Source organism: Chroicocephalus ridibundus, chromosome 3 (assembly GCF_963924245.1).
Source record: "Chroicocephalus ridibundus chromosome 3, bChrRid1.1, whole genome shotgun sequence".
NCBI lineage: Eukaryota > Metazoa > Chordata > Aves > Charadriiformes > Laridae > Chroicocephalus > Chroicocephalus ridibundus.
In genome coordinates, this window is record NC_086286.1 from 17,944,220 (window position 1) to 17,956,707 (window position 12,488).

General features: G+C 37.0%; 1 protein-coding gene across 6 annotated transcripts in view; it reads left to right on the plus strand.

Moving 5' to 3' along the window:
* ENAH (ENAH actin regulator) overlaps nucleotides 1–12,488 on the plus strand; it is a 100,109-nt gene that overhangs the window by 37,172 nt on the left and 50,449 nt on the right. For all 6 annotated transcript variants that reach the window (XM_063328204.1, XM_063328206.1, XM_063328207.1 and 3 more), the window contains exons 2-3: nucleotides 10,606–10,771; nucleotides 12,203–12,380. In XM_063328204.1, the coding sequence (XP_063184274.1) occupies nucleotides 10,606–10,771; nucleotides 12,203–12,380 (344 nt within the window). The remainder of the gene's footprint in view (nucleotides 1–10,605; nucleotides 10,772–12,202; nucleotides 12,381–12,488) is intronic.

Here is a 12,488-nt window from a genome sequence, read left to right on the forward strand (position 1 = left end):
TTACCAGTAAGCCATTTGACGTCTAACTGCAACCCTTTGAGCCTCTCACTCCCCGAATCTTGGTTCTTGCACTGCTGGAAGATGGTCACGACACTTGCCTTTTTCAAATTGCCAGGAACTTGTCTAGTTCACCTGGTAAAGATGTCAGAGTGGCCTCACGATGCCACCACCTAGGTCCCTCCACCCTTGTTAGGTCCATACTGTTCAATTCAATAGACTTTCTGTATCCAGTTTATCTAACTGGGGCCCCTAACTTAATTTTCTAGTTCCACAAGCAGCACTCATGCAGACCTGGGAAGTCTGAGAACAAAACGTGCCAGCAGAGACCAAGGCAAATACACGTAACCTTTTCTGTCCTTTGCTGCTAGATAACCTATCTCATTTCTGCCGTGGACCCAGGTTTTCCTTGATTAATTCATGTTACTGTCAACTCGGTGTTTAAAAACAAGTGCTCAATTAACAAAATATGATTTTTACTTTCGTGTGTTTTAGGTGAAATTAAGTTCTAGAAAGACACTTCATACAAGAATCTTTTTTGTAATGAACTGTGAATTGTATGTTCATATATTAACACTGGGGCTATAATGTCTCAATCTAAGATCAGCCACATTCCCTTTACACATCTCTCTACATCAGAGGCAGCCATTATATTAAATAGGTGATGTAAAAAAGCTACTATCTCACTATTCCAGGAGGAGTTGGGCATTCTTTATCTGAAAGTAAAATGAGTTACATGATCTGCAGCGATGGTAATGTAATGATGGATTCTGTTGCAGCGTGTGTTCGGGAACTCAGATTGCCCAAGGAATCTGGACTCCGAAAGCTGTGATTTATACCATGTGTCGAAAGCTTAAGAAATAACAGAATAAGGTCACTTTTTGTTAAAATATGTATAGAAGATAGGAGATTTATGGTAAGTGTTTTTTCACAGGAAATCATCAACTGTCTTGTCTAGTTGCTGATGATTATGTTTTTCAAGAAAGCAACAAAAGATCAAAAATAGACTATTTTTAGGAAAGAAGTAATGTATATGGGTAGCTTTTGGCCCTGGTCTTTAAGAGTTTTAAGTTAAAATATTTGAACTTTTAAATCTGTGATCGTTGTTCCTGTTCAGTAAAAGTATTGATTTTACGGCTGTTAGCTTTGCTCAATAACAGCATACTCTGGTACTTAAAAATTGAGTCGTTCCCAGGTAGTGTCGTAGAGCTTGTTTTCCATTAGCTTTGTTAAAAAGTAGACAAACTGAGAAACTGCTTTTTGATAAAAATCTGTCTTGAAATGGTGAAAGGTCGTGGTAGGAGTCTTCCGCTCCTGTCTTACTATCGAGTAAAATCGCTATCCAGGCAGTATTAGCCTTACTGTGGCAGAACCTTTGGCTTGCAATGCCACTCTATCAAATCTGCGTTGAGGAAATGTAATCTATTTAAATTACTGCATAGATTCTGCATAACCTTTTAGTGTAAGTAAAGCAGTAAATGCCTTTGAGAAATATGTTTGAAGAATCAGTGGAAAAATGGATTTGATTATAACAATGCAGGATTTTCAGGAAAGATATCTGGATAAATTACCAAAAATGCCACATTTAAGAGAACACCCTGTGTAAGAGGATAAAAGAAAACAAGAATATGGATGAGTGCATGGAGGAAGCATAAACTGAATTATCTAATTTCATGGATCTATGGAGTCTAAGACTTTATTTTACCAGTATAAAAACAAGGCTAGGATGGTCTCCCCTCTCCCCAACTCGAGTGCAAATGTATTATGGTGAAATAGCCAGCTACTGTGTAGTTCTGATTTTATTTTTTTTCCAAAACATCTGTTGTAAACATTTATTGAGGAAAAAAATCTTCATGATGCTTTATAGGATGAAAAATCTAGAAAATACTAGAAGAAAATGGGAAAATATTGCTTTTGTCGCTTGCAGGTTGCTTCATTGAAAATCTTATCTCAAAACTAAGTAGTGAAGGCTTTTAATAAAGTATTTCCATAAAGTTATCACTAGATTTTCATACAAGGCAAGAACCAAATCTTGTGTATAAAATTCCAACATATCCAAGCTCTTACTTCTGCATCTTGTAACTTGCAATTTTAAGTAAACCTTGGGGTTTTTTTTTGGTTTTGGTTTTGTTTGTTTTTTCACAGTAAAGTTTCAACAAACTCTGTAATGTCTGGTTGTTCAAAGTAAATTCTTCACTGAGATTTAAAACCTTGCATTTTTTTTTAAGCATTCAAAGTATTGTCTGTACCAAGGCTGAGCATTCTTTTTGGACACGTGTAACGTCCTAGTGCTGCATTTTTTCCGGTCTGAGTTGGTTATCAGGAAAACCTTGAACCTGAAGTGCAAGCTGTGGAAAAAGTGTTCCCCTTAACAGACACAAAAATAGATAAATATCTGGATAGTATGATAATACAGACTAGTAAAGGAAAAATAATCAAGGTTAGCAAGCAACCTATGGGAAATTAAGTGATGAAGTCCTGAGTTGGATCGCGTGTTTTTAGATAAAGTTTTGAGCATCTCTAGTTTTATAGAAGAAAGGCAATGTGTACTATGGATGATAACAGTTAAGAATATTATTTTTCCTTTTTAAAAAACAAGACAGCAAATCGTCATTCCTCTTGTTTGCTGAAGTCATTGCTTAAAAAGCACCTCTTCCTTTGTGTATTGAATTATTTTAATTTCTGTTCCTGTTTGAAAACTGTTACCTGATTTTGAGTAACCATACAATCTCTTTAATTTAACATTTGAGAAGTGACTTCTTGTACTCGTTAAATAGTTCCTTACCTGAAACATTTAATTGACATAATCAACTTAAATCACTGTGGAAACCTTCTTCTGTTTTTAAATTTTGCGTAATCTGTCTGTAGTGGATGCAGTAGTCAACTTTCCAAATGTGCACATGCTAGGTATCTTAATGTCAGCTTCTGTTTGAGATGAGAATTGGAAGGTTGACTTCAGAAAGTATTTATGAATTTAAATTTGGGATAGAGATAGTAACTAAATATAATTAGTTATGTATGTATAAGAATATATAATATAGCATATTATATTACTGCATATTATATATATGGTTAGCCATCATTAGGATATCTAGCTTCATGCTGTTCAAAATGCATGGGTTTTATTCTGCTATTGTTAATTCCCATCAATCCTTTGTTTTTATTAAGGTTCATCTCTGTAGTGTGGCTATTTCTTGGTTTGACTGTCATCATATTCTCTCTTAGATATCCCTGATTCCCTTTGAGTTTGACTAGATTAAGGATTAGCACTTGCTGACAGCAAATTACTCTGAAGTCCACCTATAACTTTTACAGTGGACCACCAATACAACATGAGTTGGTATGTTAAGATAGTTCAAAACTTTACAGTACTCTTCCTGTATTGAAATGATCCTGTAACTTCATAGAATCAATAGAATGGTTAGAGTTGGAAGGCACCTTAAAGATCATAGAGTTCCAACGCCCTGCCATGAGCAGGGACACCTCCCACCAGACCAGGCTGCTCATAGCCTCATCCAGCCTGGCCTTGAACACCTCCAGGGATTTGCCACTCTTTGCACTGTCTGTGACCAGAACTTGTTCTCTGTTCCCATTTCTTAAGTGTCCCAGATTGTTTCGGCTCATGTGCTTTCTCTAAGGGTTATTGTCCATTTAAAAATAATTTATACAGAAGTTTTAAGATGATGAGTATTTCTAGGATACTATTCTAGATAGTGGGCATTCCAGTCTGACTCCAGCATGTGTTTTCAAATTGAAATAACGTTTCCTAATGAAAAAATAGGTGAATTTTTATGTGAATCAGCATATGACAAACCTAGAGACAATATTGAATTGCCAACTCAAAGTGTCTTTGTCCATTGCATGAGATACTCTTATGTTAAATATGGCATGTGAAACAATGTTGAAAAAAAAATTCCTGAGGTTATAAATTGATAATTCTGTATGAAAAATAGACTTTCATTTGACATCAAGTTGTTATAAATAATATTTCTGCCTGAGTGTCCTGCAGTGATTTCCTTCACCTGTTTGATGTTCATCTGCTGCTATGGAACAAACTACAACTGCAAAATTGTGAAGGAACAGATTTATAGCAATAGGAGAAATTTATTCTATAAATTGCACTTGTTCCGAGAGCAGACTGCTCTTAGATTAATGTTAAATACGTTTATACATGAAATAAAAAGCCATTTTCTTTCAGTGGAAGGTACTCCTTGAGCAAAGAAAGTCTAGGTTCAATAAACTGTGTACCAACTAAAGCTCTGGAATAGAGTGGTGCAAAATTCTGTGTCAAAAGAAAAACACCTTTCATTTGCCAGCTATTAATCACAGTGTTTAGATTCAGCTTCCCCTGCTCCTCAGCATTTGTAGTTCTATTTCTAGTCGGGACTTTCCCATACAGGGTTTCCCTCTGGTTTCTGATGTTGCAGCAAATCTGTGTTCTGAGTAATTGACGAGAAGGAAAAAGTGGGAGAGATGAATGAATCTGGGTTATCAGAGACGAAAAAGTGGGAGAGATGAATGAATGTCTCAGTTATCAATCAAAAGTTTTTCTAGGCACAGGCAAGTACTAACTCATTAGCAGGAGAGCTGTTAGTGAAGCAATCTGGAACTACTCCCTCCGCATTCACTTCCCGTTTGAACAGCAACTCTTGTCCTCAAGGAGGGTTAGAGTATCAGAAGAATAATCTGCATGAAAACCAGTCAGATAAATCAGCTGGTCTCAATTTAGTCTTATTCTAAAACCTGAATAGCAACCAACTTCTGTACTAGGTGAAGTGTTGGAGCGGGCAAGCTGCATCATTTGAGGTTGGATGCAAGTAGCATAGCACGGCGTGGTTCCTTGTGCTGTACCAGGCTCGTAATGTTCCCCTGCAGCAGCGTATTCAGCTAGGTTTTAGTAATGCAGAAAAAGCGGAGGTTCTTACCTTTCGACTGAGCATGAGTTACAGGGAAAATTAATGCATTGTAGGAACTACTATGTTAACCCTTGCTGAGCCCAAATGGAATGTATTTTTTTGTGATGTCCTGTTGGTGGCGTTGATGCCAGTTTAGTTGGCAGAAGGAGATGGTAATTGTTATACATGTTATATATTAGCTTTTGGCCAAAGTGCCAAAGTTCAGAAAATAAGTAAAATTATAGCAGTGGATTATGAATTAAAATCTTAAGTGACCCAAAGTTCTTCCCTTCTGCCCACTCACATCCCCCTAACAAATCCAAACCCCGTCCCCTACTCCCAAAAATAAATATTAATCTCTGTAGTTGTGTTCAGTCTGGTTCTCAGCAGACCATAATGTGAGGACTATATTTGAGGGCACTGAAAACAGTTATATGTTGACTTTAAGATACCAACAAGTAACGTAACTATTGAGTTAAGCCATATGAGCAAAATGTCTGTTTTAGTTAATAGAAAACAGTGGTACAGTAACGGTACAGTACACAGTATGTTGTGTGATTTTTTTGTTGTTGTTTTTTTGGTTTGGGTTTATTTTTTTAATAGTGAAGTGGAGAACACACGTTTTCACTGTGATGTGCCAGTCGGGGTTCAGGAACAAGCAGGGAAAAACACCTTACAAAGCACCACCGCCAAGATATAAAACTTGATATCTGGACCAGCATTTAGCTGCTTCTTAAAAATGTGTGTTCCAAGATGTTAGTATTGGAAATGTTTGGAGTTTCTTTCTAGCTTTGTGCCACATGGTCTGAAAATCCTAAACAGGCGTTTGATGAATCAGCGTCTCTTTCCATTCCTTCTGTCCCACAAAGACTGCACGCTTAAGAACATGTTGTTATGTTTCTGTAAATTGAGAACATAGCAAACAAACCCCTGAATCACCAGTAGAAGTGGTAGTGGGATATGATTTTCAAAAAAACCTCGTTGTTAGAACACTGACGAAAATACTCAAGGTTGAGAATCAGAGCAATTGCAGCTTTTCCTTGCTCTTGTTAGTATATTTAAATGATCTTTTTTGTAGCTGGAATCGTGCTGTTTTCCATATGAGTTTGATCATTTAAGTCTGTTTATTTTTCTAGTTCTTGAGAGAAGAAAACCAAGCATGTACTTTTTGGGGAGAGAAAAAAAAAAAAAGAATAGGCTTAGGTCAGCAGACTGTGCATTGGTGTCACTGTGCATTGAGCTTAAGAATTTGGGATGCAAAAGAAGGAATACATTCCATCTGGGCAAGAGAGTGATGTCTGTTAGGGTTCAGTTTGCTATGGTTTTTGAGCTTTCCGTATGATCTCATCACTGGAGGAGGAAAGTATATTCTCCCGTAAGAATAATCTTATGATTCATTACTACTGTGTTTTTTGTGCGAGGCTTTTGAGTGCCAGACCTCCCCCCACTCTTCCACCCCAAATAAAAAACAACCACCCTGTCTTTGACTTTATATGGTGTTGCTGTAGGTGGACTTATCCAGAATAATAGTTGGCTTTAACAATCAGAGCCTTACATCTTTGTCTAGAGAAGAACTCCTGCTGACATGTATTTATCCAGGTATTTGTCAAGCTTTATGTTTTGAGAAGAGAGCTTGTACACTTTATTTCCTAAGGTGTGGTAAGCACTGTTTTGCATGAGTCTTCCCTTTTCTGAATTTTCCTTTTTCTAAGTATAATTTCATATACTTGGTTTGGTAAGGTTACTTGGGACCAGACAATTTCTTAATTTTTCTTAGTTAATATTTAGATTGTCACTTTAGTCCCCCAGCCCACTGCCCTAATAAGTTAGCAGTCAGTTCTTTGAGCAGCTGTGCGTCTTGGCAGTAGCATTTGAAGCTCATTCTCCCGCATCCCCTAATGAGCTCTCATGTTGGGAAGGTGCAGGCTAAACCGCGTATAATGGTTTCTGGAACCGTTACATCAGTACAGCATACCAGAAAAAGGAATATTTGTAGGTAGGCAACTAAACCCTGTAGGATGCTTTTGAAGGCCTAATGACATGGCAAACAGATGAAGACCCTTTTCCTTTTCTCTTGCCACATGACTGTAGACAACTTGTTTATTTCCCACTAGTGCTAAAGTAATCTGTCCATTAAAAGGCATTTGTGATCAGACCAAAGCGATTCTTTTGCAGTGAATGAAGTAAGTCATCTTCTAGCATCTCACAGTCAGTTCCTGCAGTCTAAGGGGACATGTGTATTGCAGAAAACCCTGTGGACTCTGAAGAGCTCGTGTATAAATTCTGAGATCATTGAAGACCTGTCTTCTGTTAGAAGTACAGCAGGGAAGTGTAATAAGCTTGAAGAGCAATAAATATGATAAATGACCCTGTTCTGATTCACTTGGCTCCTGCTCTTTTGAACTGAAGTTTAAATTCGTATGTAGTAGAGAAATACAAAGAGCATTGGCTCAGGTTCTAGTAACAGCCTGTATGTTAAATTCTGCATTTTTGCTAGGAAAAGGTGGATAATGGAAAGAAAACTAAACCTGGTTTTTCATTAGACCTGTCCAAGATAGTCATGAGCTAATAGCATGGATTTTCGATTTGGTGTAGCCCTTTGATGTTAGCAGAGTTCCAGTATGCATCTTATTTTTAAGTAATTTAAAAATGTTTTTTGAGACTTACGGTGTCTAGTTGCTGTAATATGCTGTATTCAAATATTAAACTATCAAATGGTCATTGGAGAGCAGACTAAAGATTCTTCTTTACTAAAACTCCTGCCTCCATGCCTTTCTTCAAAACAAAAAGTAACCACTTCAGAGTGCAGAACTTTTTACCAAGAAAATAAATTTAATTGATCTCCCCTATGTCTAGTAAAGTGCAATTATTGAAGCCTGGAAAAAGGCTAGCACACTGTGATGGTTTAATTTGTTTCTGATAGCGATAGCTTCATTTTTCCATCTTACTGCTGCAGTCTGATAAACAGAGTGATGGGTGGTGGGAACTGTCTGCAGGAGGGGAGTATGCCACCTTGAAATTGGTACCTGGATATGGAAATTATAGACCTAGAACGTTAAAATTTTAGTTACAGGATTTGTGTGAAATGAAGGCAGAAAGCTTATTGTGTAATGATTGAATAGGTCAACTGGAAATTGTTTGTATTTGTCATTTTTTAAAGTATGTGAACAATCTTATATCTTGATATGGTTAAGAATAATCCCCTGCTATTAAGAAAATTCTTTTATTTTAAATGAAGCATGAAATATTTGAGTTCTAGACATGTATAATATTTCCAGTTATGAGGCATAGCCTGAGAAGTGGAACTAAAAATAGTTTTAACGGTTGTTAAAAGCTAGAAATTCTGCCCAAGGTCATCTTATTTGCGCTTAGGAATTGTGCCACTTGAATACCAAGTAGTTCTAAAATGAGTAGGTGTTTATTCTTGTTATGTTAAATAAAGTAATGTAAAACCAGAGCTTTTCTAAAAACTTAGGCTTGTGGGAGGATCGGGGTAGGGCAAAAAGTAAGAACACTCCGAATAAGAATGTCTGAACTCGATGGTCTGTCCTGTTAAGTCTTCCGATCGCTGTACCGTTACTCAGTCACTCTTTGGTTCTACCTTCATTGTAATTGGAACGTATTAGCTTATACTCATAGCCTCAGTTTTTAATAGAATCTAAATGATTTTTTTATCTGTCTGACACATGATTGAGATGAAGTTATTTTTTGGCAAGAACCCTGCAAACCACATGGCTCTGCTTCCAAATCAGTATATAGGTCCTGTCAGCTATGTTTTACCATGCCTGTGAGTGATCCAGGTTCAAAGGCAGCAAAAATTTGTTTTGGGTTCAGAAATTGTACACAAGTTTTCTGTAATACTGTTACGCACTTTCGAGAGAACGCTGCTGTTTGTTCTGTACTTTGTGAACGGTACAGAATGTTTCTAGGTTTGAACTTTGATATTTTTGTGCCAGAGTGGTCTAAAGAAATCCAGTAGGTTCTCGCATTATCCTCCTCGCAGACGAGGGAACCTTCTTATTTACCTGTGGCATGTTTTTAATGGGATTGTGAAACACCTGAAATTTGTAACTAATTTCATTTTCTTTGCAGCTCATTTTTCTTCTTGGATCAGATATGGTCCTTTCAGTCTAAATTGTAAATTATAAGATGAACTATGCTTAGAAAAGAAGCATTGTATATGTGTATATTATAATTTTACTATCCCTATATTGAACTAATTTCTGGCTAGAGAAGGGGTGGTCAAATTGGAGATTGTTACCCCATTCTGGTGTAGTTGTTGAATGGGTGATGAGACTAGAACACATGCGTTTTAAGAATATATTTTCTCGTCTGATCTTGAATCTCTCTTGCATGCATAACAGAGATGATCTCAGTATTCTCTCTTCTGCCCTAGTCCTGAAAAGCATCCCAGTGTTGAGCGCTTTCCTAATTGTTGGAGTGCCATGGAAATTGTGACACAAATTGATGCTCTGTTTTCTCAAAAACATCAGTATTGAAAGTTAACAAAACAGCTGGATACTGAATTTTCTTATGCTGAAAATAAGATACTGTGAAATTCAGCATGATCTTTTAGAAAGACCCCAACAAACACAAACCCTCCAAAACCAACCCACAAAAAAGCCCAAGAAAGACTGCGAGTGACTTGTCTTTTCCCTCCTTCATAAAATATGAAGAAATATTTCATTGCTTTCCTTTTGTAATTTATGAAGAATGCGTGTCTCTTCAGCCTTCTCAGTTTTCCAAATGGCAGGCCGCATTCCTTGCAAGCCAGGCATCATGTGCTTTCTATAATATTGGATGTGCTGGAGTGGTGTGTTCAGAGAATTCGACTTACTGATAAGAAATCATTCCTTTCTATTTTTATTTCCTGTCTGCGTCTGGACATTTCCCATAAAGACAACTTGCATAGTATCACCCACTCCTCTCCTAATAAATAGTGGGTTTATGGTATGTTCTGCTTTCTTGTGTTTCTAGTATGATGACATTCATGATATGCTCCCTTTTAACTTTAGGCTGTACCTTAGCTTCCAGATGACTGCCATAATCAGGAATTAGCTGCAGATGAAATTGTGGTTTTCAGTAATCAATAGAACCTTTTCTCAGCGAGAAAATGTTACATCTAGGTGTCAACTGTCGTAAAATATGTCAAAACCAAAAAGCATTTCATTTATGAGCAGGTGAATTTTTTGTGCTGAACTTTATCGTGTCTGTGTGCGTTCTATATACGTTAAAAAGAGTAAGGGCCTTCCAGTCCTTATTTCTTTTGGAAGTAATTGCTGCTGGAAAATGTAAACTGTATGAAGCTAATGCAACTCCAGAATCTTTGTTCTCCAGGCTTTGTGGGAAACTTTGTATATGGTTATGACATTTAATTAAACTTCAGGGTTGGTGATGAGGAGAAAGGGCAGGGGGAAAACCTGGAAAAAGTGCAAAAAAAAAAAAAAAAAAAAAAAAAAAAAAAGGAAATCTTTCATTAGTAGTTAGGCCTGGGCCTGTTTGTTTTGACCACAGCTTTTCAGAATGAACACCTTTAAGCAAAAGTTAATGCTAGTGGTTTTGTATTTAGAAAGGTGGATGTTTCATCAAGTTGCAAGCAGTATTACTTTATTACTTTAATGTTTTGAGTTTTTTTTTAAAAAATTAACCTTAAAGATTACGATTTGCCATAAATAATTTTATATTCTACTCTAAAATACTTGTGTTCTAACAGTGAACAGAGTATCTGCCAAGCACGAGCTGCTGTAATGGTCTACGATGATGCCAATAAAAAATGGGTACCAGCTGGTGGATCAACTGGATTCAGCAGAGTTCATATATATCATCACACAGGCAACAACACATTCAGAGTCGTGGGCAGGAAGATTCAGGATCATCAGGTAAGCAAATATCTGGGAATTTCAAATAGCAATCTTAAGCTATTTTTGTGATTGTTTTTAACATTAAGAAATAAGTCTTCGGTAAAAGTATGGGAACTGTTAATAATAAGTTTACTTTTATTTTGAACCAAAGTAGCAAAACTGTAGTACGGCTTTTCCCGCATAAACTAAGCGCTTTACGTACGTCCCAGGCGATAGTCCTTGTGCGCTCTTTACCATTCCTTCCTACAGTGTGGTGTACACAGAAGTCATCTGATTCTCTTTAAGGCAAAGTGTCAACCTAAGAACTTTTCTTTTTCCCTACTCTCTGTGCTCTTAGCTGCAGTCTACGTAGGTACCGACAGTTCTCTTGTTCCTCCTGTATTATGAAAAGTTGGATGTATGATTTCTCATTTCCCCAGATCAGTTCATTCAGTAAAAAACTTCTTCCATTTGGTAATGCTGATCATCTACCACTTTGAGAAGTTGAGAAGGGACCAACAAGGATTACATCTTAATTTCCTTGATAAAGAAGTTATTAGATCATGATTAAACGTGAAATTTAGCACTCTGTCTTGAAATATGTTCTGCCTTGTGATATTTGAGGTGGGGTTAAAGTCCTAATCTTTTTGTTTGAGGAAAGCTTCTGTATCTGTTTCCCCCTCTCCCAACACTTCACAAAATTCTTTTGGTCTGTTCTTGGTCATTTATCACACACCTGAAGCATAGACTGATAATGTTCTGTGTGATTTGTCAGTAAACACGTATTCCAAGAATAAATGATCTCAGTGCATTCATCTGAGAACAAACGTTTTTAATTTTTTCCTCACGTTATTCAGCGGAAAAAAGTGAGAGGATATAGTTATCCAAGTGCAATGGGTTCCTCTTAGTGGATGGCTTGTAATTAATGGTTGTCCGCTTAGCTAGAATTTATCACCCTTTAGCGTAAGCCATAATGATCTTGCAAAACGGTACCTTGTGATGCACAGCAGAAGTCCACATAACTGCCGCTGAAAGCACGTCAAGCGAAGGGGTGCAGCAGCCACAGTGAGAAGGTGATAACTTGGTTAAAAAATATAATTCGAACAAGTTAATGGAAAACTGAGATTCTGAAATCCAAATACATATTCACATGAAGTACTCTGCTACTGAAAGGCAGAACTGTTGATACTACTGCGTTGCTGTCGTGAAACGTCACTGCATCTTTTGAAATAAGAACACTTAAGCTATGAAAGTTGATACAAAATATCTCATTAGTCCCCTCGTGTATTCTCATCACTGATTTCGTATGCCATTGGAGTTAAAATTGAAATGGCTGTGTACTTCAACGTTGTGATCTAGGTTGTGGGACTGTAATTAAACCACATGGTTGGGGAATAAAATCTACATGAAGCTGAAACTTGTGATGAAATGGCAATTTTAAACAGTAATTTTTTTTTTTAATGATTATAGGTGGTAATAAATTGTGCCATTCCAAAAGGGCTGAAGTACAATCAGGCTACACAGACCTTCCACCAGTGGCGTGATGCTAGGCAGGTGTATGGTCTGAATTTTGGCAGCAAAGAAGATGCCAATGTCTTCGCAAGTGCCATGATGCATGCCTTAGAAGTATTAAATTCACAGGAAGCTGGTAAGAGTCTCTTAACTTTTTTTTTTAAGATTGTTCAAATACAGAGATGGAAAAAATCAAATGTTTATGCATAAAATTCAAGAAGTCTTGTTTCTAATCATGATTCAG